This window comes from Tinamus guttatus, unplaced genomic scaffold, assembly GCF_059628265.1.
Source record: "Tinamus guttatus ecotype Peru unplaced genomic scaffold, ASM5962826v1 Tinamus_guttatus_pri_ptg000260l, whole genome shotgun sequence".
Taxonomy (NCBI): domain Eukaryota; kingdom Metazoa; phylum Chordata; class Aves; order Tinamiformes; family Tinamidae; genus Tinamus; species Tinamus guttatus.
In genome coordinates this window covers 3,612,107-3,637,234 of record NW_028288794.1, presented here as the reverse complement: position 1 = coordinate 3,637,234, position 25,128 = coordinate 3,612,107, and the positions used below count along the sequence as shown (strand labels likewise).

The window sequence follows — 25,128 nt, the reverse complement described above, 5'->3', positions numbered from 1 at the left end:
TTTCACTGAGAACTTAACTGCTTTATTCTCAAATATAAGCAACTTTGTCTCCTCTCCATGAAAACTCTTTCCAAAGGAAGAAATTAACAGAAAGACTCAATGCAATTGTTATAAAAAAGTAGTACTGAAAAGTTGAAAAAAATCTGATAAAATTTACAAATGCAAGTTATCACTTCTGTACAAAAGCTTTTTTTAAAGGAAAGTTCAATAATAAGATTTTCAAATATACAGTTTTAACAGCTCAGAATGCACATTCATTTCAAATTCAGGTTAAGCATTATTTTCCCCTGTGTGGGGAATTCTCCCTTCGTCTGTCCTCGTTTTTTCTCGATTCCCTGTACTGCTCAGAATGACGGCTGTGTTTCTCTCGGACTTTTTCTGAACCGTTTCTGTACCTGTCTTCCTGTTCCTCCTCTCTGGGACTTGAATTATTATGGTGCCTTTCTCCAGATTTTGACCTTTCTCTTCTTCTGCTGCGATGCCCATTATCTTTACTCCGGTGTCTGTAATTTTCATCATCTGACAATGAAACTCTTCTCTCTGCTTTCTTCATTTTTGAATTACTGTGTTTATTTTCTAGATCCTTGTTTCTTTCATGGCTCCTTTCCTTTCCACTGTGGTAACTGTCTCTGCCATTGGACTCATCCCTGTGATGATATTTAGACCCGTCATCCCTTCTCTGCACTTCTCTCAAACTTCGGTGGTCTCTTTCTGACTTTCTCTCAGTATCACTTCTATCTTCTCTCCTATCCTTCTTCTTTTCAAGTGATTTCTTTTTACTTCCTTGCTTTTTCCTGGAAACTTTATCCAATTCTCTATGTTTCTTTTGCATCTTCCTCCTCCTGGCTCTAGCAGCATCTGAAATTATAGCAAAGTATGGGAAGAAAGTTGCATTTTATTCTACTTATTAAAATATATAGAAATTTGTAGATAATACAAGAACCTTGTGTTAGTAACAAGCAAGGTTACATCACATTATACCCAAAACCTCAAGTTTATAAAAATAAGAAATTAGGAAATAACAAGAAATTATGGAATAAAATCTTCTGAGGCTCTTCCCACTTCACAATGCCTGCAAAATTATCAACAACATGATACAGCAAGCCCCATCAGCTACAAGAAATACCAAGAGAAATCTCTTCTTCAGCTTAAAACAAAAAGCCTCCCATACTAAACAACCCCCCATTTGAATGTCAATATTCATGAATGCTAACAGAGAATAACCCTCTAAACAGGAATCTGACACATCACCTAACCAGTTAATCCATGAGTTCTTTATGTCATGTAAGATCTTTTTATATTTTAAAAGACCTGATGGATATAAGTGCTACATAGTATTAGCAGAACTGTAACACTTTACCCTCCCATCTAGTTTAATTGGCTAAGAAGGGGAAAAGCAGCCAGATTCGTAGAGATGTGGCTGCCACTCGTGCCAGTGGTGTCAGTTGGGCTTTTACCCCTTAGCTATCTGGAAGTGATGCCTGACGGAACCTCTGCCCATCATCTCCTCTTGTTGACTTGAAACAGGAGGACCAAACACAGGAGATGTAAAGTCATACATCAAAGCACTCTCACTAATAATTTATTTCAGAAAGATCACCTTTCCCAGACCATTCATTCTCTAAAAATTGTTTCCTCTCCCAATTTCTTTCTGGAAAAGCTTATCAGTCAAAGAGATTAAAGACAGCAGATGGAGAGAAATCTCCAACGCCATCCTCGGAGGAAGCCAAGGCCAGCTGAAATTACATGAGGTGGCAGTACTGCAGCATCGCAGCCGCATCTCTCTGGCTCCGTTTCAGGAGGGACAGTGCCAGCTTGTCAACAATTTACAACCAGCTCTAAAGCCCTAGCAAAGAAGGCCACAAGCTATTGCCACTAGGAGCTACAGGATATTACTTTACATTAATAACCGAAGAGCTAGAAAAGCTTGTAAACTGAGAGTACACATCAGTTGGAATTGAAAGATGAAAACATGAATGTTATGCAGTGTGGCAAAAATTGAAGTTGACAAGAAATTTAAAATATTAACAGGACACAGTTTAGTAAAAAATTAATACTTAAGAATACTTACATCATGAAAAGCATGATAAGCAAAGCAATAGCAGCAGAACTGCTTTAAACTAGCAAAAAGAGCATTTGACTCGTTTTCCATTAGCAAAAGTTACATTTTCCTGATCTATGCTCTTTTCCAGAGTCAAGCTTTATATTAACCTCAGAATTAGTCTAGGTTATAAACTAACTAGATAGACAACCATGTTCATCTCCTTAGTGGAAGAGGTTTTACAGATTGCTCTTTATAAGGAACCTTTAAATTTTACTCAACAGACATGACAAGCTTTAGCAGTCATGGCAAACACACTCAATTGCATTGGAGAACAATGCAGTTGTTTTAGCATATTGTATGCACTAGAGTACCCCATCACTCAACTGTTTCTATTCACCTTTGGAAAATATCACAGCCATAAATGGATTTAATAGTATATTGAATACTGAAATTTTACAGCAGCTGGCTAATCTCCTGCCTCAAAACAGCTTACTGGCATTCTAGGATGTGATGATGAATGGCTTCAGTTAGATTTTTTTTTTTTTAAACAGCCTTCTCATTATCTTAGAATGGAAAGAGGGAAGAGAAAATAAATACAAAGAAACAAGCTGCTTTTACAGACAGATTTGATCCTCTGGTGGCCCTGGTTAGTCTGTTGACCTGTGCAGCTGAGCTGGCTGAAGTTTCACACAGTAATTATGAGTAAAAGAGTGAAAAAAAATCTAATTTACTTGCATGTCCAGTCTCAATTTCCAATGAGCATTTTTTCTATTTTCTTTTATAGACAGCATTCTTAAAAACACTGAAATACTGTAGCACTCCTATGGAAATTGCTTTTCAAGATTCTATGAAGGTAACCATTTTAAGAGCTGCAAACACAGGAGGATTTGGAGTTACAATCAGAAAGGGACCTTCCTTTCTATAGCAAGCCTGAATGACGTTTACCATTAGAGAACAGGGTTATCTCAAATTAGTATTCTGACACTGCATCTACACACGCAAGAGGCAAGAAAGGGAGTAAACCCCATCAGGCTGCTAAGATACCTAAGGAAAAGGTAAGATTTAATGGATCTGTTCCTGAAGAAAGGACAAAAGGAGGAAGAGAAGGTTCTAGAGCCCCCTGAAGGAAGTGCTCCCGCGTTGCTCCATGTGGCAGAGCTACCTGTGCAGTCGCCCCCTGGCTCTGCACTCAGCGGTGCCCCTGGCCCAGCCCAGCGTGAGGCGGGCCCTGCGCAGCAGAAATGCACCTCTGAAGAACGAGCACTTCATTTGGCTTTTCTTCTAGGAATCAGCACTTTCATTTCTGAGGCACATAATCCATCAAATTAACTTTGAATCAGCAAGCTTCCGCACTACAGAAAGTCGTGCTGTGTTATCATCTGCTTGCTTTATAGTCTGTAGGGGAGACTGCACACAACTCCAACTAGGATGTACCTCATAGATTAAGCAATGTTTATGATGCTTCATATCGAAGAACAGAGTCTACATCAGCAGGATGATGTAAGCTCCTGAATATTAATTATAACGCATAAAACTTATATAACAAGTTGTCAGTTAAAGCTAAATCTTCCAGGGAGATTTTTCATGAGACTAGAAATTTCATTGTATCAACACACAAAAATAGAGACCCGAAGAACAAAACTAAACACACGGTTAAAACTGAGCAATGTCTTATCTAACCCATGAAGAGGCACTTATTTGCAAGGAGGGACAAAAAAATTATAAAAATCATGCCATCAAGCTGAGGAAAGAAAAAGTCACACATCAGTCTTCAGAGTTCACTACTATGCTCGCCACAGGGGTACTGTGAGGGAGTCATTCTCACCCTTCCATCCCCTTGTGAACTGAAACGATGGCTCTATGCAACAGATACCAACTCTGCGAGAAAACCATTGAGGAAATATGTTCCTCGAATATTTCGATCTCTAAAAATGGAAATCAGTTCCTCTAACTTCTGAAAGTTTCCATAAGTAAAATGTGTTTTAAAACTGAAAGTGTTTAAAAATAGGAGCTTCTACAACACAAAACATTAAGCTAATGTTTAATACCTGAGTCACTGCTGTTGCCACTGCTAGATGAGGAGTCGCTGCTACTGGATGACTCTGAGCTACTACTACTGCTGCTACTGTCAGAATCAGAATCTGAAGAAGAGTCCGTGTCGGAAGATGAAGAGGAATCTGATGACTCAACATCTTGTTTTTGGGTCATTATCATCTTTGGTGCATTTTTCAGATGCTCCCGTAATTCATCCCTAATTAACAAAAAAACAAAAATATTTTCTTTCTTGAAATTGGGGGGAGGAGGGGGCAAAGGAAAACCAATAAATATCAAATCAGAAGACCAAAAATGTTCCTCACGTAAGTCCTCCAAGGCCAATAGAAGTGAAGAAATTGATGGCAAAGCGAGTGTTCCTTGGGTTATCCCGAGGCAATAATCCCTCAAAGAAAACTTGCAAGGTCCTGTTGAAAACAAGCATCTGAGTTAAAAATCACGCTGGGTCAGCACTAATTCTCATTTATATTAACAATCTGAAAAAATAAATCACATAAATTTCCCCAGGATAGCAAAGGTTTTTGTTCACGCGTTTTTAAATACTTTCACTGCTTACACCTATGACTTACCAAAGAAAAAGGCTGCTCTAAGCATAGAATAGCAAGTTTCAGTAATGTAAGCTTATTCACATGTAGAAAAAATAATTCACTCCATGGTCAATTACGACAGTATAAACAGTTTCATTCCGTACAGCCCTGCAGAGACTGGTACCTGTGTACCTATACTGGAAGCCCATCAAACTGGGCCTTATCAGTTTACATGGACTAATGCATCTGCTAAATACATCATAAAATGTAGAAGAAACTTGGACTCTAAAGCACCTAAGGGTACTCACACATTCATGCACATACGCACGGTCTACCCAAATCAATGGCAGTATTGATTTAGTGGGACTATCTGCAATATGTAGCATTAGATATGGATTTATTATTTCAGTTTTGTGGCTACAGAATTGCAGTCCTAGTTGCATTTGAGAATACAGTTTTTGCAGCTACTCTTTCAGAGAAGTAAATGCGTTCAGTGAATAAATGTGAAATAAAATTTCAACTTACTCATCTTTTAATCTTGCATTTAGATTAGGAAGGCCCATGTATTCACTAAGTTCCTGAAAAAATATTTTGACAAAAATTCTACTGGAGGATGTGGTAGTTTCTTCACTCAGTATTATACATTCAAGAACCTGAAGAAAAATTTAAACATATAGCCTTTCATTAATGCTTAAAATGAACAGGAAAAAAAATAAAACAGACAAAGAAAAGGACCTATAGGTACAAATGCATTACCTATAACCCCCAAATTAATTGCAACATTCTCATCAGCCAAAGAAACTTTAAAAGATAAAAATAATAATTTCAGATTCAATCTTAGCATTTTATTTTGTCCTTTGTCCTACTGAGCTTACAATAAAGACTCTTTTTTTTGTGCAAGAACATGAATCCTATAATTCCTGACAAAATTTTTCTTCCTGGCAGCAGTTTCTGACCACATGAATGCTAGCAATACTTTAAGGATTTATTTTGCCCAAGAAAGAAATGCCAATGAGAGAGATTCAAGTGTGTGAACTTCTGTAAAGTTAAACACTTAAGAGCTAAGTTAAGACACTTAAGTGTTAACTAAGAACTATGTGTGCTTGTTAAACAAAAACAACAAAAAGGAAATTGATGCTTGAAAAGCAAGTAATATAAGTTTTAGCGCATCTTATAGGATTGGTTTAGTTAAAGCATGCCAGCTAACCTGAGCTGTGTAACAAGAATAAAATAGTTTTAAAAACAAGTAATCTCAGTATTAATTTTATCCTTTTTTATATTATATGATATTATGACAGAATCTGTCCTTACTCATTCAGTACATAAATCACAAAACGACAGTCTTTTAAAATTTCCTGTGAATACAAAGAATTTTTAATTTATTTTAGAAAAAAATAGTTTGTTTTGATTTACTTTTCAGAGACGTCGTTTATTTACATTGATGACTGAAAGTTCTGAATGCTAAAAAGTATATTTTATTAAACCAATTCCAGATGAACTCTGTAAAATGGCAGCTCAAATCAATTTACCTCCAACTCATGCAGTTTTTTAACACAATTGTTCAATAGGGTATACGAGTAGAGATTTAAATAATTCCATTTGTTAGAAATACAAATAGTTGCAAAGCATTTAATAAATACTAAAACCACAATGTATTGCATATTATTTCTGAAGAGCCTTTTCTACTTACGCTCCAGGGAATTGAATCTGTGTACAGTAGATGAGCAAACATCTTGGCAACGTTTCTCAATTTGTTTGTTTCCAAACGATGAATGGTATCATACTGTTCTTTGAAAATAGCTTCAAAGGATTCCATGTATTCCCTTTTTAACATGCAGAAACGCTGAAACAACATAGTACAATTTAAACAGATTAAACAAAACATTAAACATGCAAATAACTTGCATGCAAATGACCTAATGATGCAAATATTTACTGCAAGATTTTACTTTTAACTGATACTTAAGAGAAGAAAATACTGTCAAACATCCACATTTTACTACTTTCGGCAGTTTGTCAGAACAAGAAGCTAATCTGCATTGCAAAGTAGTGATTATCAATTTTGACCTCCAGAAAAATATACAGAAATTTTGTAGCTCCACACACCTAGTATTCTCACCTGACGTAACCCCATCAAATGCAACTTTCTCATGACATTACTAAAGGGCTATTTAAACTCAGGAAGGCAGCAGGGAACACAGAGGCAAGACATTTTGGTCGTAAACAGTTCAAGGAACACAGAAACTCACATTTGTATTGTAATGCTTTTCGATATGTACATTCATAGGGTCAGTGCTTCAAAACATTTTGTCCATAAAAATATTTCCCCAGTACTGGACAAGAAAAAAAACTACATATGAAAGAGACACTCCCCTTTGGTACCTGTTTGTACCCTTGAGAAGACAAGTGTTTTTACTTAATAAACCTGTCAAAATTATGGACCAGAAAAACTTAACCAGGAAACAGCCACTACTAAAATGAAGTGAGTTTACTCATTCTGTATTCACCATGCTTATTACAATCCAAATGCTGAAATCAATCAACTAATATAACTATTTTCAGAATAAAACAATTTTCCTTACCTGTTGAAAGGTAAGTTTGTAACACCCAAAATTTAGAGTAAGACAAAGAAACTAAAAAGTGAGTAAAATAGAACTCACCCCTGCCAGTAACCCAAAGAACTTCTCATATGTTCTTTGCTGAGCACAACAGTCGAGTATCATATTGCAGAGTTCTTTCTGGTTTGAGATAAAACAAAATTTTCTCTATGTAAGCTGCTGTAGTAGTAAAAAAAAAATCATTAGTAAGCACCAAAATATTGAAAGAAGATGGATGCCACACTCTCTGAAACCAGAAATTTTAACAAAGCTTAACCAACAAAATCAATAGCTTTCTAAATTTCGCATGTTTTGCAATTTACTCAATGCTTAATTATGAGCTTTCACCATTTAAATTTCCATCCTACAGAAGAAACAACATCAAAATTGTAAAAAATGACCACGGCACTAAAAAGGAAGCAGAGCTTAAAAACAGGATGCTTCTTTAAAAGCATCAATCCCTGCATTTATATAAAATGAAAAATAAGTAAACTCATGTTATTGTATAGCGCAGGGACCACCAAAAGAAATAGTATATAAAGATGCTTAGTGCATATTCACATCTTTATTTCAGAATTTTAGGCTTTGATACTGTAAAGTATGGATATGCTTAAATAAATATGAACTGATAGCTCATGTATGAAAAGCTATGGCTTGAATACATCTTTGTACAAGTCCTCAAGTAATTATTTCATTTTTAAAACTAATTTTATGTACATATCCCATGTAAGTGTTCCTATTTTTCATCATAAACTACTATGTAGCAGTTCAAGCATAAAAATTGCAGTCTTAAATTCTAGCTATAATATTAAGAGCAAAAAGCAGAACCAAAAAACCAATCTTTTCTATATATATATATACACACACACATATATATAAGGTTAAGGTTACTACAGAAAAAAAACATGGAGCATTATAGATGTTGCAAAAGGCAGGATGTTGTTCAGAAATTCCAAATGTCTAAATAGCTTACAGACAAATCATTTGGAAACTAAAATATGATTTGTTTAGCCTATATCAGGCTAAATTTAGCTATATAAATTGGCTAAATCAGCCTATATTTAGGCAGTATCAGATATATTTGTAGATTTTGCTATATCCTAATCTCATTAGTGGCTCCACCACGCTCGTTACCACTAGCACACAGAATGTCCTGCTTCAGCAGGGAGCCTGGGCTGAAGGTGACACTCATAATGACTAAATTTAGCCTTGGGAGCTGCACCTGCCTGGACTTCAGCTATAACCTCGGATTTGAGAGAAGCTTTTTTGGAGACGCTACTTTAGGCTCCTGTTCTGAATCGCACTGTAGAAGAGCAGCTCCCTGCACTTCACACCTCTGGAAGCAGCAGTGTCTAGAGCAACTGCTGCTGCTCTGCTCACTGCTATCTAGAACAGTCAGTCCCACATGTTTTGGTGGGGCTACCTTTCTCCTCATATTCTCAATGCCATCACGCCAACATCAGTGTCACTTCACTGTCCAGCTGCTCTCTCCTATTCTTTGACGTGCAGCAGCTCTGGCAGGCCAAGAGACACAGTGAAACACGCCTGGACTCTCCTGTGAACCGCTGGGCAACCCAAGCAAACACACTTACATAAACTAAGGGTCTTAAAATACAAGGAAGACAAGGCATTTAAACATGACTGCAACTTTTCTGTTAACCATACTTTCTGTTTTCTCGAAAGACTGACTTCACAGCATAAACCAACTTATGACATTAGTTCCCTAATACGTTTTTAAACCCTGAATATTTTTGTAGGTAACTCTACTACTATGAATAATCTACGTACCTGCTTTGTGCTTGAAGCAAATTATTTAACATGCTGAGGTGACAGGCATATTAAAAAGCAAAAACAGATTCTGCAATACATTAAACTTCTTTATATAAATTAGGTAATTTTCTCTCTTTAAATAATTACAACAGTCCTCACAAAAAAAAATAGTAGCTGAGAAATCATAAAAATGAACTTTTGCCATCATTGTAATCTTAATTTACTCTCTTTCATGGCTTACACAACTTAACCATAACATTTACCACATTTAATAAAGCCCACTTTTACCATTCTTTCAAACATTCTTTCTGAAAAGAGAGTTTTCCCACCACACAGTGAACTCTAAACAAGAAGACAGGCATGTTAAACAAAAAGGGAAAAAATAAGTCCCTCCAAACACTGAAGCAGTAATGCATCAAACCCAAACTTGCAAATGTGTTTAAAGGTATTCAACACTGTCACATTGTGTTAGCTTGATGTATTAAAATGTGTATTAGCTTTTTATATTCTCCTCCTGTGTTACAATAACACTGCAGTTAATCAGCTTTTAAACAATAAAACAGGGTAAAGCGCTGATGCCACTGCTAATAAAGTCAGCAAGACTTGAAAAACAAATTACTTTTTTCCTCATCTTAAGTGCAATTACAACACTGGTGTCCCCTGTGGTTTACAGTAATTAAATATTTTAACATTTTAATTAAATATTACAATGATTTCTAGAAGAGTATCTTGAAGTCATGCACATGAAAATAGCTTTTCCCAGAAAGACATTCTTGCTAGTATTATCAAAACAACTTGAGGTTAGGTCTAGAGTAACTGTTGTCCAGATTAAAAATTAACAACCTTTAAAACGATGCAATTATTTTCCGAGAGATGTGACAAGTTCACATAGCAATTCTAACTTAATTTATAGCTTTAAAGGTTAGTTAACTCACTTCTTTGCTGAGTGATAATACTTCTGATAATGTTCATGGCACTAAGATCTTGCAGTTTTACATCCATTATTTGCTTTAAAGAATGCAGTAAATTTATTTCCTAATTTTATTGACAATTTATACACTGTACTGCAGCTCAAAGGCTTTCACAGAATGCTGAACGAGTGACTATGCAGCTAACTCGACAAAATACAGCTATCCAATAACAAAGCAAATAAATGCTCCAAAAGTATCTGAAGTCCCATGCAGAAAGGTTGAGTAATCTTCAATCATAAAAATCTCGTGTTCAGTACTGCATCATGGAAAAAATGGCACTCAACCTGCTGAGACAGCAGGGAAGTGGCAGGATTCTTCTTAAATATATTCTGTTGCTTATGGCTGTTCCTACACATTTATTACTCGCTTTTATAACACTGGGCTGAACGGACCTTGACACAACCCATTGTGTCAAGCAAAGGGTATTTAAGAAGCGAAAGGGTAAACCATTTGCTTTTTTTACCCCCCAGCTTTACCATTAAGAACAAGCAAAAACTCAAGCACACCCTGCCGTCTCTTACATGTCCTCAGCTTCATGTGAAGGCAATATTAACTGCACATGGAAGAGCTAAAGCAGCTCAGGTGACTCACCCCATTCTGATCTTGGGTTCCTTTTTATAGTTGGTACGTTTTTTCCCCTTGATTTTTACTATTTTCTTCCTTAATAGTAGCATTCAGCTAAGAACTGTTTCCGAGCTGACCCTCAAGCCACCTCCAAGAGGTCTCACTCTTGTTATTCATTCATGCCCCTCAGATGAGGGGCTACTTGTAGGCATATACAGTCCTTTTCAACACAAGAAAATAGACTAGGGCCTCTGAGCCCTTAAAACTTTCAAATATTAATGCAGACATTCAGACTCTCAGGATTCAACTACCAAGGCGATGATTGAAAATATATAATTGAGTATTTCAGATTTGGTTGTTCTTTATCACACTACAGTGCCTGGAAACTAGAGTGCTAATGCCTCAATTTGGATTTTGTTCATAGCATTAAATAGAGAACAAGATCATTGTTTTATCAAACTCACAGACAATGTATTTAAAAGGCAGTAGAATCAAGTTTCACAAACAGGTTGAACTAGATGCTACAATGATAAGTGTTGAAGTATTATCAGTTTCCAAAAAAAAAAAAAAAAAAATCAGGCTTAATCATGTAGTTAAAACTGTATTTCCAGACCTTAACAACAACAATTACATTGCCTTTGTGCATGTACAGAATGTTTAGGATCTAAGGTCAAAAAAAAAAAAATCCAGCTTCAAAATACAGGATATCTGCTTAAGAAAGATCACCTTTTACACCTGTAAAGCAAGATCTGGTTATTTTGCAGGTACAATTCAAATCATCAAAAAAGAAAATCCTTTGTCAAAGTTTTAAGTCCAAACTGAAAGTCTTGGCACACAAGAGAGCATCTTACGTACAGAAGACAATTTGTTGTCTTCATACGTGACTTACAATAATACAGTAACATCCCCTGCAGATCTGAGACTACACAGGCAGGCCAGGTTAGCAAGGGTCTGCTCGGTACCAATTCTGTATCTGGGGATGGATGCCAGTACAAAAGATAGGAAACAAGATTTGAAAGGTTTTTATACCTGCACAAGAATTTAGAAAAGGGATCAAAAACAAGAGGCAAAAAGATCAGAAACAGGAAGACAACGGCATTTTGCCTGCTGAAAGGGTATGAGACAGTAACAGGAAGAACCAAAATAACTTGGACAAGCTTTCAGGGAGAAAAAAACCTCTCCCAATAGAGCTGCAAATAGTTGCAAGATTTTTTGAGGAAAAAAAAAAGTGGCAGGGAAAAAAGGAGGATCTATAAAACATGATGCACAGGGAGATTGTGGAAATTTACAGCATTGATAGCAAAGTGTGAAAAGGGATCAGGGAGAAAATGTGTCAAAAATCAACACAGATGTCCAGAAGTCATTTTTAAACAGAAAATTATTGTCAAAAGCATTCAGATTTGTATCTCCATGAACAGATTTAACACCAACAAATCCTTGTATCATTGTAATGTTTGTATCTGCTCATCATTTCTGCTCCCACACTGATGAGAAAACCTCAGGTTTTGGGGTTTTCTTGATCATTATAAAATACACCCTCTAAGTATCCTTCAGTGCTCAGCCTTCTCAATGTTAGGTCAAAAGTAAGGATGAATATTAGAAAAAAATCAATACAAAAAGCACTCCTCATCCAATAAAGAAATGAGTTCAAATTCTTTTGAACTTTGGGTTATAATACTTTCTGCAACTAGTACCGAATCATTATTTGATAGTAATTTTTCTCTTTAGATTCACATCCAATCAAAATGCCAAAAATAGCACTTTGCATTTTCTAAGGCATCTAATTCACAGTAATTATAGCATAATGAATCAACCAATACTAGATTTTCTTTTTTTTTGAAAAGGGTGGTATACTAGGCAAAATCCTAAGAAAAATCTAAGCACTGCAATTTTCATTACTCAAATATAGAAATACTTACTCATCTAAGTGTAACAATTTTGCAAAGCATATTATTAACTTGAGTAGTTAAGTCTGTGATACTTCAAAAATTTTACACATATTGGAATGAGATGTTACTGTATCAAAATGATATCATCTAGAATTTTAACCAGACAACCAGCTAGGATACTATATTTTGCCTTCTATAATCATATCGGTACTCTAAGGAGATATTAAAATAAGTCAAAATATTTCAGAGATTTTAGCATTGCTACTCACAAGTCTATCAGTCAGCACTGTATTTTGATCAGTTTTGATCAATATCTACCTATAGCATAGATTTCTACTTCTTATTAGTTATTATATTAATTAAGATATATCTACGACAGACTGTCAAGTGCAGCAGAATAGGAGCAACTAAAGCCATTAGAAAGTTAACAGCTTTTAAGTGTAATTCTTATGTATCTTACAGCTGATAGAAAAGCAATTTATATAATTAGATGGGTATTTAGAATCTATCAGGATCTGGTATAGGTGCTTGCTAAAGGACAATTTCCTTTATCTGAAAGAGTAACAGTTTTACTGATCTTAAGCATGGTGTTTGCAACCAGTTTTTCTCTGCTTATCTCCAAGATCAACCCAAAGCATATAACTCAATACACAATATTACTCAAATAAGACTGAAAGCAACAGTCTACTGTTTTTTTGGCATAAGGAGAAGGCCAATAGGCAAAATCTACCACTGCCTGCAAGTTGATGTGCAGCTCCCAGATTTTTCTTCCAGAGCTCTGAGATTGTCCATTGTATTACAGCATTATTTAGATAAGATAAATGTTTCAACAGCTGAACCAACAAACCTTCTCAAACAAACCATGAGCACATCATTTAACCTGTTTGCTAGAAAGGAGAAATTGCATCTATTTGTCTTATGAAACGTGTGACAGCCCATTTGCTTTAAAGATTATATAAGACTCATTTCAAGAAGTAACAGCTGTAAGGAGTCACTGTAATTCATCTGATATACAAACTACAGCAACAGAATTTCATAAAAATGGTAATCAAACAAATAAAAAGCAAGGCTTACAGTTTGACTTTCAGGGAAGTCCATCTTCAGCAATTTGTGAGCACATTCTTCAAAGTCTAAACTGAAATAAAGAAAAAAACATTTCTCTTCATCTGTGCAATATACATTATGCTAAAAACATATTTCAGAATTATACTGACATTGACAATGATGGAACAAATACTAGCCTTACTAAAATTGAGGTAGGTAACTGAACTTGTAAAAACTGATGCTGCAAGGCCAGGCTCAGTATTTTTCCAAATATAAGGCAATGACTATGTAACATGGTGAACATTTAGACAATGAAGTAGATACAAGATCTTCTGCAGTTTAAAGGAGCTTTAATGAATTCCCCTGCACCAAGCAATAAACATATAAGCACCAATAAACACCACTAAATATAAATGTAGCTGTATAAATTATATTCTGTTTACCTTGACTGAATAGCAAGATAAATTGTACGACGAAAGGAGACCAAGTTAATTTCTGTTTTATCATGGATAGTAACTTTCTGTCCTAGGAAAGAGAAACATGTTTTGTAAAGAACAGAATATTAACGTATAGATATATAACCTCTAGAATGGATATATTTAAGTCTATAGCACTACAAATACTTTTTGTCTAAATATCTAGGACTATTTAGCTGTTCTGTGCATGTTTACACAAGAATGCCACCAGCATTCACCTTATCTGTGACTCAGGGACAAATGTTTAGGGATACGATTTAAAAAAAAATAACTGTGTCCTTTCATCTGATTTGGCCATCACAAACTGAGCTTAACGTTACTTGGCCGTATTATTAGTAGGTTATTTTCTACGTACTTTAACAATGCAATGCTTTATTTATCTCCCACTGATTTTAACAGGAACTTCTTTACTTTTGATATGAGTAAAATCCATATTACAGCATTCTACAAAGTTCTGTTTTGTCCTGGTGCAAGAGTAGAAAATCCATACCAAACCACATCAATACTGTGAACACCTTTATCCGTAAGCTCATTACTTCTTCATTCTTTTAAAGTTTAACAGTAAACATGACTGATGAAGAGTTCTGAATTCCCAGCTTCATCATCCTGAAAGTTTCAGGGTTTTTTTGTGAAATGCTCGAGCAAACTGAAAACCATTGCTAATTTTCTACAAATACAGAATTCGACTGGCTTTCAAATTATTCACACTGTTTATACAAACATCTCTTTTATGCTTATACATATTTATTTTTCTTGCGAGTTAAAAAACATCCTTCGAAAGTGTGTAAACACTGTAATAAAGTGCTTCCAGTAAAGAACGAGCAAGGAAGCTGGACAGACCCAATAACTGAGATATCAAGACAGTGATTTCAGTTGTAAGAAAATCTACTTTGAAAAGGACTTAAAGTAGCATGAAAAAATTACACCCAGAGAGAGCTTTTCTGATAGTTTTTATGCAAGTGTTTCTAAGTTGGTTATTTTTAACATGTCATGTTTACAAGCTGTTCTTTCTTGCCTTTTTATGCATCTAATAGGGTCAAGAGCACTCAGGCAAAGATGTTTCTCATTTTTGGTCTGTGCTTCTGACTGTTTCCATTTACCTCTCAACTGCATCTGACCTTCTAACATTAAACATTTAGATCTGAGAAGATTTAAGAAGTAAACACTCTTTAACATCCCAATAATCTTGGTTTGCTAAAAGATACAATTTTTTCTTCTTTCAAGCACAAGAGCTCCATCACCATTAAGTCACTAGTCACACTCTTACCATCTTCATCCTCCTCTTCATCTTCATCTTCCTCTTCCTCACTACTTCCAGCTTCTTGACCTGCTTCAGATTCACTGTCACCTTCATCAAGAATTTCTGAAGGAATAATATCACATATTAAATGAACAGATCATAGTAGTTTAATTACAGAAGACCTTGATCCAACACATTTAACTACAAAAAAAAGTCAGCTAAATTTGAAACAACCAAATGGCACATTTATTGTAGAAGTACTTATCAGTCTTGCTCATCAGAATCTGAAAATAACATTAACTGTAGATCTTAACAGAATCCTCTAACAATTTCATGTCCCAGTGAAATGCTTGGATAAATCATGTTTTATATAGATATATATACGCACACACACACTACATAGACGTACACATCCTACCTTTCTTAAGTGTTTTGTATTTCTCTTCATTTTCCATGAAGTTGGGATCCAACTTGAAAACATCTTTAAAATAAAAGAGAAATCTTATATAAAAACAGAAAATAAATAAAAAGCTGCAAATTGAATTAATTTTTTTTCATAGCCCTAAAATTAGTTTCCGTTTTCAACTTACTAAGGACATCCTCTGGGTTATATTCATCTTCTAGTGGCAACATATGTGTAAACTGATCCTCCTCTTCCACTAGATCCAATCCCTCTGGAATGATTGGATGATCTTTGAAGCCATCCTTCCGTACCGCAAACATAACCTCTATCATGTACTGAACTCGCATGTCGATTTTAGATTCATGCAGAATGTGACGAAGACGGTCAAAAATCGCTTTGGATGGAAAGAGAAATTAACTGTGAAACACTTATTAATAAAGACACTGACCAGGCAACCGTTCTGGCTATGCTTACCATTAATGCCCCTAGGAGATACTTCTGTTAATTTGAGGCCGCTCTCTTTAAGAAATCCAATTGCTACTTCAATACTGTCATCAGTAGGTCTTTCAAGAAGCAAGGTGAGCATTTCCAAACATAAAACCTCATGAGCCTTTGGAAAGAATATTAATAAAAAATTACAATCCACACTGTTCCCTATTACAGTAACCTTGTTGAGACCTACAGCTTTTGAGGATGCCGTGTCATATTTGCATCATTGCATGTACATGACAACATTACTGGACAAAATTAATACAAACTCAAAATTTCAAACAATTTTGCTTCTTGTATTTGCATCAACTTTATAGCAAATGTGACTGTGCTATTTAAAAAGTGCCTACTCTCCAGCAAACAAGAAACCAATTTAAAAAAGAACTGCTATTAAAAAAAAATATAAAATGCACCCCATTTCTTAAGTCTGTAAGAGATGTCAATGATGCAAGAAAACTCTGATTAAGATCTTTTCTATCCACCAATTTAAGCTCAACTGAAGGGCAGAGCCTCAGCCTGAGCTTGCTCTACATACAAAACTACTTGAATACCGGGCCAAATATATGTAGAAACTTTGGGCAAGGTATGGAGCTTGAGTGAAAAACATCCTATCTGTAGGAGCATAGAAGTGCCTATTCAGTCTATGCCTGATCCCACACATCCCACTCCAGTGGTAACTGCACAGCCAAATTACCAGGTCAATGTGTTTTCCGGAAAGGCCCTACCAACTCAGAGCAAGCATCAAGAGTTCACAGAAATTCTGAACTCAGGTTTCTTTTAGAACAGGGAGTAATCTTCACTTGGGCTACTGCTGTCTTCAAGGCAAAAACACAGACATATAAAATTTGAACTAATGAAAAAAAACAAACTTACCACGTTCTGATTCATCAGATGCGCAACAAACTTTGAAGATGTTAGACAGAGTTGCTGAAAAAGAAAGATGTGCCATTTTTTTTCTACTTTATAAGGAATAAAAATTTTAAACACAGATATTCTTAATATAGATCTTTGTGCAATCACAATCTGAAATTATGTTATGAAAATAACTTGAGGGATGTTATAAATTCTTCAGTTAGGAGCAAATACTTTCAAAGAAACACCACAGCAGCAACCTAATACAGGTTAGCAAGTTTTCACAACACTACTACTGTATGTGGTACCATGGAGGTCCACATATAATGACAGGTCCTAAACCATGGCTGTTGGCTATGTTCCTTTGCAGCATATGCTTTGAACACAGCTGGTAAAAGTTTAACACAGCAGAACAAGTTTCAGCATGTTGTTTCTTTATATCTTACCTACCTTATCATTTCTGCGATATCCTTTGCGAAAATTTAGTATCAACCTCTTGAGGATTAATTCACCGATATTTGGAAACTTTGAATTGATAATTGCCACAAGAGCTGCATAAACATGAGTAAAAATTGGAGAGGCACTCTGAGCTTGCAAAATGGACCTAGATAGCAATCCCCTGTAAAAATAGGAGTTTAAGAATTCAGAAACATTAAATATTTTCATTCAGCATGCATCATCTAAAATAGCTGGACTACCATTGGAATAGTCATTTTCACTAGGTTAACCGCACAGTAAATGGAGTTTTGCAAAATGCTGCCCAAACGTGTCTGGGCTCAGAGATTCTAAAGAGATAGCTATCAAATATTGCTGCTATTAGAATTACATTTTAAAATGATAAACACTTGGAAGCCCTCATCTTGTAGAAATAATCCTGCGATTATTCCATTTTTAACTAAAACAAAAGCTCATTGAGGCCTCAGAATTTTTAAGGTCTTGCTGCTTTCTCAGGTAAAACAACAACATTATGTTTGTGACAGAAAAATCTCCTCTGCTACTAATGAAAAAAAAACACAGAACTGCACTCCAGTATAATAAATAGCTTAAGTAAAATCAACTTCTAAGACATAAAAATTACCATCATACAACACCCCTAACAATGAAGACCCACCTAAAGAGTAATAATGAATGTTGAGTAAAATCAAAATAGGCAAATAAAGGTTTTCAGGGCGTTTTTATCATCATCATTATGTTCTGGAATTAGCAGCTGAATATAGAAGACTACCTCTAGAGGCTAAATGAATAGAAACAGAGGGCTCAAGCACTGATGGTTATTTGATTATATTAAATGTCTCCTACATTTATATTTTTGTTTTCAAATTTAAAGGTAAAAGTCGAGAATTTGTCTTAGATTTGCATTTTATAATTGCTTTATGATACAGAATTTGACTTTTGTTATATTACTCTGAGAGCAATGGAAAAACTGGGAAAAGGACAAATGGAACAATGGAAAAATGGTAATGTCCTCCAAATTTGTATCTTCACAGTGCATACTGGCATTCAAGTCTATCTTCTCTGATAGACTTCTGTCATCTACTGAAGTCTGCCTGTCTTCCAAACAGAGAATTCTCTAGAAGCTGCCAAAAGGTAACAGTTACAAAAAGGATCTCTGATGTTCTTCCTACCTGAGCTGACTCTACTGCTGAGGTGCCCATAAACAAACAGGTTACACATTATTGAAGACTATTTTGTTTTACTTGGCAAAATTTGCCACAAAAATACTACCACTGCTGAATCAACAGAGTTTGTGCCTGGAACTACGTTTGTCACTTACATTAAGACTTCTCACACTCCTTAATCTGAAGTAATGGTCTATTCTGTTATTAACCTCTCACTTGTGATTCTGCGAGCACCTCTACTGTAAAGATTAAACATGATTTGGAGAGGTTCTGTAATGTGTTTTAAAAACATTTAAACTAAAAGTCAGGAATTAAAATAAGTTAACATCTTTGAAGAAATTCTCAAAAACGAATTTGTAATTCCTCATACCACTGATGTTTAGTTTAAATGTTTTTTAAAAAATAGTCATTCAGATGAATATAGTGAACGATTCGGTCAGATAGCTCTAGTAGAAAATGTTTTGCTAAATATTGACAAAAAATATGATTTGCTCCAAAGAAAAAAAAATCAACGAATTCAAAAGCGATTAGCCATAGACACCTGTAAATTGCAAGTCATTCAAGTAAAATGGGTAGGTAAGATCATTATGAAAAGAAAATGTATACCACTTCCCATACTCTTTACATTCTTTCAAGCTCTTTTATTCTTTTCCCCTCCCTTTTTCCAAGTAAGAAAGTCCTCTATGTAGGACAAGACAGACTAACGTGAATTTTAAAATTTGACTAGTGTCAGTACACTATACATAGCATACATCTTCATTTACACATAAACAGTACACATACTAACAGAAACACAAGAATGGTTTTAAAACATTTTGACACTTACCTTCCCCGCACAATATTTTCCTGAAGGAGTTCATGAATGATATTTTCTATATTAGATACGTTCACTTTATTGACAAGACCGTTGATTGACTTCTTCAAGGCTTCCCAACTCATCCTCTGATAGGCCAAGCTATGAAAGATACCACAAATTACAAATTTATCTAAATCTGAGATAGCATCAAGTAAATTTTTACATATAAATGTTACTGCAAACTGCAATTAATAAAGCTAAAAAATATACTCTGCATGAATGTGAAAAGTGGTTCATAATTGTACATACAGCTTCTAGCGACAACCAAACCGATGTGATGTATTAAAATTCTGAAAATGCCGTTCTCAATGGACATTTTATAAGCCAGTACATTCAGTGTTCAAAAAATACTCAAAAAAGTGTTTTTGCTATGTATCTCACTTTTCAAATAACTTTTCAAATCAGAAGCAGGTCCTGTCCAATCCGGATGTTTACTGAAACAGGATGAGAAGAAAGCAGACTTTCAGGAAAATATTTCTCTTGACTTTCTTCTGAAAAACCTACACCTCGAAACCTTAAAATGCATCCTACTTTCACGAGCATTCCCTAAAACCTTCAGGTTTTTAAGCAGACATTCCAGTCGGTTACCTTCATCTTACCTATTTTTATCAGTGATTTGCTCTTGCATCATCCTGAGCTTGGCAGGAGGAATATATGCTCCACCTGTGCGGGTAAGGATTGGATCCACTTCTTCCCTCTTCTTCTTCGAGGGGGGCTCATCATGAGGAAGGGAACTCTGGGGCATTGACCTCTCTGGACTTCTATGATCCGGGGACGAGTGTTTTCTCTGCTTCCTTCGATCAGAGTCTCTCTCCCCTCTTCGATCAGAGTCTCTTTCCCCTCTTCGATCAGAGTCTCTCTCCCCCCATTTCTCATAGTGTCTGTCTCGCTCTCTTTCCATCCTTCTAAAAAGGAAGAACTCAGATGTTGGTGAAATGTTTTCACCTTTTAGTCTTAAAAAATGAAAGAAAAAAAAAAACTTCATATTGATTAAAAACAGGGCTCGATACTCACCTTCCATCTGAAGTTCTATCATCATAGTAGTCCCTTCTTGAATATTCCTCATATCTGCTGTCATCAGAGTATCTTCTCTCTCTGGGAGATGGAGACCTGTCACGCTCTGCATCCCTATTCCTACCCCAAAATACACATTCTTATTAAGGGCTTAGTAAAGCTACAGTAGTAATATTTGCTACATCATTTGTTACATATATGCAATTTGTAACACTTCTGCACCATGCATTGAGTCTCAGTATAGACATGATTCAACAAAAGATGAGTTCTTTATAACAGTAATTTCCATCAAAAGAAAAATTATCATGATTAACAGAGGACTGTAGAAAAAAAGCTCCTTCTAGAACTAAGAATTAAATGCTAAATGGTAATAACATCAACTCCAAAGGGAAATTCAGCACTGTGCATTCTTGGGAAGACATGCATGCATTTGTTTCATCTACTTTTGCTTATGTAGTTTTAAACAGAATAGGCACCATTAGAAAAGTAGTTTCCTTCCAAACAAATATGAAATTAAGAAAAAGCTGCCAACAGTTCATCTTATGCCCTGGCAGACTCACTTCAAATGACATTTCTGAGTCTCTTGCGGGTATCCATAATCTTACTCTACAGTGAGAACTGTGGTATCAGCAATACAGGGGTCCAAGAAGGAAGCTGGAATTTAATTTCCATTTTTAAGTCTCTTGGCATTCTAATCAAATGCTGAAGAATTTTTAAATGTTTAGTCTGCAAAACAGGTCTATTTAATTACTGCTCTCCCAACATGCAAATAAACCCATCCTATTAAATCTACAATTATTTTTTCAATGATCATTTACAGTATTTGATAAAAAAAGATTTCAAGGATGACTGTTTTTTGCATTTTAACTCACTATGGGAGGTATGTATGAATAATTATTATTAGGCATAAAAATCAACCGTTTCTACCTGTCTTCTGGAGATAAACTTCTGTGGTGGGAACTGTAGCTTTCTTTCCTCTCATGGCTGGAACCATGCTTTCAAAAAATAATAATAATAAAAAAATCAAGTGAAATATTATATAATAAATATTTTCAGTATGCTTTTCTTTGAGATGCAAACAGAGTAAGTCTTTCGGCTCTCACCCCCCAACAAGAAGGAAGAGTCATCAAATGAAGTTAACAGTAGTCAGGTTTGTTCAAATAATACAGTTTCGCAGTTGAACTCCCTGTTACAAAATGCTGTCGATGCTAAAAGCTTACACAAGTTCAAGGTAAAAAGGCAAATACAAAAGAGAAAATTAACATGCGTTACTAAATACACAGAAACTACGTAAGTTGCAAACGGAGCTGAGATAAGTCAAGGTAAAACACAATCACGAATCGCTTAAATAACAATTTTATCACTATTGACCAGTGGGAAGAGTTGGGTCTTTTCGGGATGATTTGTTCCCCCAACTCCCTCATCTACTTTTCTCCAAACAGATACAATAGGACAAATGTTTACACCAGTTAAACAATGTAATGGATGACTGTACTGGGGAGCTTGCTCTGATGTCTCCTTGCAAAAGCAGGCATGTTTGTTGAAGGACTGCCATAACCACCTGATTGAGAAGACAGGAGACATCAGCCTAACTCTAAAGCATTCCTGTCAAAAAACAAGCCAGCCAGAACAGCTGGAACCAAAAGAATGAACAAAAAGAGCAATACTGTTCTGCTATCCCAACTCTAATCTAGTGTATTTGACATATGTAACATTTCTAAACCATTAATCTAAAAGAATAACTTTGAATTGAATTTTTTCTTCTTGTATTCCTAAAAATCACTACCCTCATCAGTTCAGAAATGCATTAATTTGTAGAAGGAAAATATCTTTTGCAGCAAGAAATAAAACCACCACATTTGCAGCAACACGAGCAACTGCTATTTCTTGCCACTTCCTGTCTCTGTATCTTTTAATTTTGACATCGCTGTTGTACTTCATCATTCTTTTTCCCAGCTCCTTCATTTGTTCATGTTCTGTTTTCACATTCACTCCCCCTTTTTTTTTTTTTTTTTTGCCACTAAATGCTAATAATGTTCAGAACATCCACCAAGCCAGAGTGTGGGAGTTTTTCCCCCATGGCCGACTGCTCTCTGTTATGGATATTATTCACTTCACACCAGGGATTTTTTGGTAAACAAAGAAGTGAACAAGTACATCTTTGAAAAGGACACCACTGGTACCTGTGTGAGTGGCAGAGCAGCAACGTGCTCACAAGCACTTGACAAAAGAGCTAAATATTAAGTGCCTTTAAGTGTGACAACAGGACTTTATACAATACAGTGCCAATCAATAAAATAACAGCAAGGGGAAAACTGATCTTTGATAAACATGCAGTATTAAGTATATTTGATTTCCAATTGAAAGAAAATGGAAAGCAATGAATCAAAGGCTAAGAAATAAATACAAGGCTTTCAATGTAAATTTCCATACTCCAACCCCCCCATAAAAAAACAACACTGTAGTACCCCACAATTTAAGAATACTTACATTTACTTGCGTCACCCTGCTCTTCATTTTGTCTTCTACTTTTTAAATGAAGTTCTGAACATGCAGGAAAAAGGAAATCCAAAATGTAGTTCAGTGTATCCCAAACATGTCAACTGCAAAACACAGAATACATCAAATCTTTCTACTGTTGCACTATACAAAGCAAACCTTTAAAGAAGTAAAACAAACTGGGAGAACATGTTATAATTTTTACCATTTTTTGCAAAATACACTTTTTGTATATCTATTGGCCAACAAAAGAGAGTTATTTTAAGAAAAATAGCTACATAAAACTACATAAAATCAAATTCTAAGTTACTTTACATCTACTCAAATCTTTAAAACAAACCAAATATAGGATTCTTTTCACTCTTCTCTTAGAACAATAGAATCATTGCACACAAATGTTACTTTATCAGGAAATGACTTAAGTTTGTGTACATTTAACTTAAGCAATAATATCTTTTGAGAGGTATGCACTTCAATCAGACATAACTGCCAAAAGATCAAAATTAAAATTGAATTTTGGTGTAATGGAGCTTCTCTACAAACATCTTGGCCCAATAAATGCCTTAAGTCGTGTTCTTTACAATAGCTATTGCTTATGGGGAAAAAATAGGCAAATAAGTCTCGCATACATTTTATTTAGCATATAAAGAGATATTGAGAAGTAACGCACTAGCATGGCCCAGCAATTTGCAGCTTCACCTGTAGCTAAGGCAGCAGAAAGAGCAGAGGCTCTCTCAGCCACACTAATTACCTACTCCACTCCAAATTTAAAACAAAACGCCCAGCCGCAGACATGTTTTCATGCTATCGGCTGGCACGCGTGCTTCCTTGAAACAAAACGCACACACGCCGCCCCAATACCCCAACCCGAGGCCACTGAAGGCCACGTAACGCACGGAGGGAAAAGGACAGCTACAAAATGGCAGCTGGGAACTCAGTACCAGCAAAGCGGCCGCCGGGGCCCCAGCGCTGGCCCGGCCGGGCCGGGCGCACCGGGGAGGCCGCGAGGCCCGGCGACCGGGGCCACAAGCGGGCGTCCCAGCGCGAGCACCTGGCGCCGTGGCGGGGCCCGGGACGGTTCCTCTCCTCCCTCCTCCCCCCCACCGGACACCGGGGGACGCGGGGGGCCGCGCGGCGCGGTCCGCACCTACCGCCCTCCGCGGCGCTACAGGAAATGACGTCACTTCCGGGCGGGCGCCCAGGACAATGAGGCGTCATGGGGCGCGGCGGGACGCGGTGCATGCTGGGAGCTGTAGTTCTCCGCCGGCCTCGCTGCGCTCCATGCGCCGCGCGGCCATGTTGGTGGCGAGGCCGGCGTGAGGCGGGGGCGCGGCGGGGCGCGGTGCATGCTGGGAGCTGTAGTTCCCCGCCGGCCTCGCTGTGCTCCCTGCGCCGCGCGGCCATGTTGGTGGCGAGGCCGGCGTGAGGCGGGGGGCGCGCCGCGTGTCCCTGCGCTCCTCGGTCATGTCTCTTGTCTTTCGTTTAAGAAAACAACGTTTGGAGAGGCTGCTGTGGAAAAAAACAAATTCTGAGAAATTAACTTAGTACCTACTATGTACATCCCTCAATAAACCCTGCACTTCTGGCTTGCATTTCTGTTGCTTGAATAAAAGCTGCTGGCCACACAGGAACAGAACCGTGCCCAGGATTTCAATCATTACAGTGGAAGTTATTAATTAATTCAGTGGTAGTTATTCCATACTGAGCGTTACTGCAGTGGTGTGGGAGCTGCTGTTTCCAAAGGGTTATGTTGCCCTCTGGAAGGCTGAGCATCGCTGATTCCCACTGCTGGGAGTCACTCCACTGGAGGTGCAAGGAAATGAAATGCATGTTCTGAACCATGTTGGCCTCCCACAACCGAAATTGGCTTGACTGTTTGAGATCCGTAACCCAGTCTGGAAATTATTTTGCATTATATACTGACACACACACACACACACACACATATATATATATATAGCAATACCCCTGCAACTGTGAGGGGAAAGAGGGTTGTCATAGCTGTCTTGTTTCAACTGCCCCCGCTTGCTGCTAGTACAGCATTTGTGGTTACACTTGCACAATTTTCCTGGGACAGGGCTATTTGTACAACAGCAAAATGCTTTTAAATTCTGCTGATAAAATCTTGTTCTCCTCGTTATCTCTTCACTATAAAATGGGAATGTTATTTTGCACAAAGTGAATTATGGATAAGAAAGTTTGTAGAGTTGGGCACTGACAGT

General features: G+C 36.6%; 1 protein-coding gene across 1 annotated transcript; it reads right to left on the bottom strand.

Annotated features, from left to right (window-relative positions):
* CWC22 (CWC22 spliceosome associated protein) lies at nucleotides 1-24,077 on the bottom strand. The gene is made up of 20 exons (XM_088527002.1): nucleotides 24,058-24,077; nucleotides 22,898-23,010; nucleotides 21,335-21,402; nucleotides 20,408-20,527; nucleotides 19,993-20,298; nucleotides 19,364-19,492; nucleotides 17,369-17,537; nucleotides 16,940-16,993; nucleotides 16,052-16,187; nucleotides 15,765-15,971; nucleotides 15,593-15,655; nucleotides 15,202-15,297; nucleotides 13,902-13,983; nucleotides 13,489-13,549; nucleotides 7,284-7,361; nucleotides 6,314-6,466; nucleotides 5,149-5,276; nucleotides 4,402-4,503; nucleotides 4,093-4,295; nucleotides 1-858 (listed from the first exon to the last, which is right to left on the bottom strand). The coding sequence occupies exons 2-20, from the start codon at nucleotides 22,922-22,924 to the stop codon at nucleotides 278-280; spliced, it is 2,763 nt and encodes a 920-aa protein (XP_088383128.1). The 5' UTR covers nucleotides 22,925-23,010; nucleotides 24,058-24,077; the 3' UTR covers nucleotides 1-277.
* Nucleotides 24,078-25,128: the final 1,051 nt, after the last annotated feature.

What these genes read in the sequence shown, in the direction of transcription:
- CWC22 (XM_088527002.1), bottom strand. Translation starts at nt 22,924, where the DNA reads ATGAAGAGCAGGGTGACGCAAGTAAAT. An exon ending in GAAAATATTGTGCGGGGAAG is followed by an intron (nt 17,538 to 19,363) that starts GTAAGTGTCAAA and finishes CTATTTTTACAG; the next exon opens with GGGATTGCTATCTAGGTCCA. An exon ending in ACTTCCCTGAAAGTCAAACT is followed by an intron (nt 7,362 to 13,488) that starts GTAAGCCTTGCT and finishes ATCTCAAACCAG; the next exon opens with AAAGAACTCTGCAATATGAT.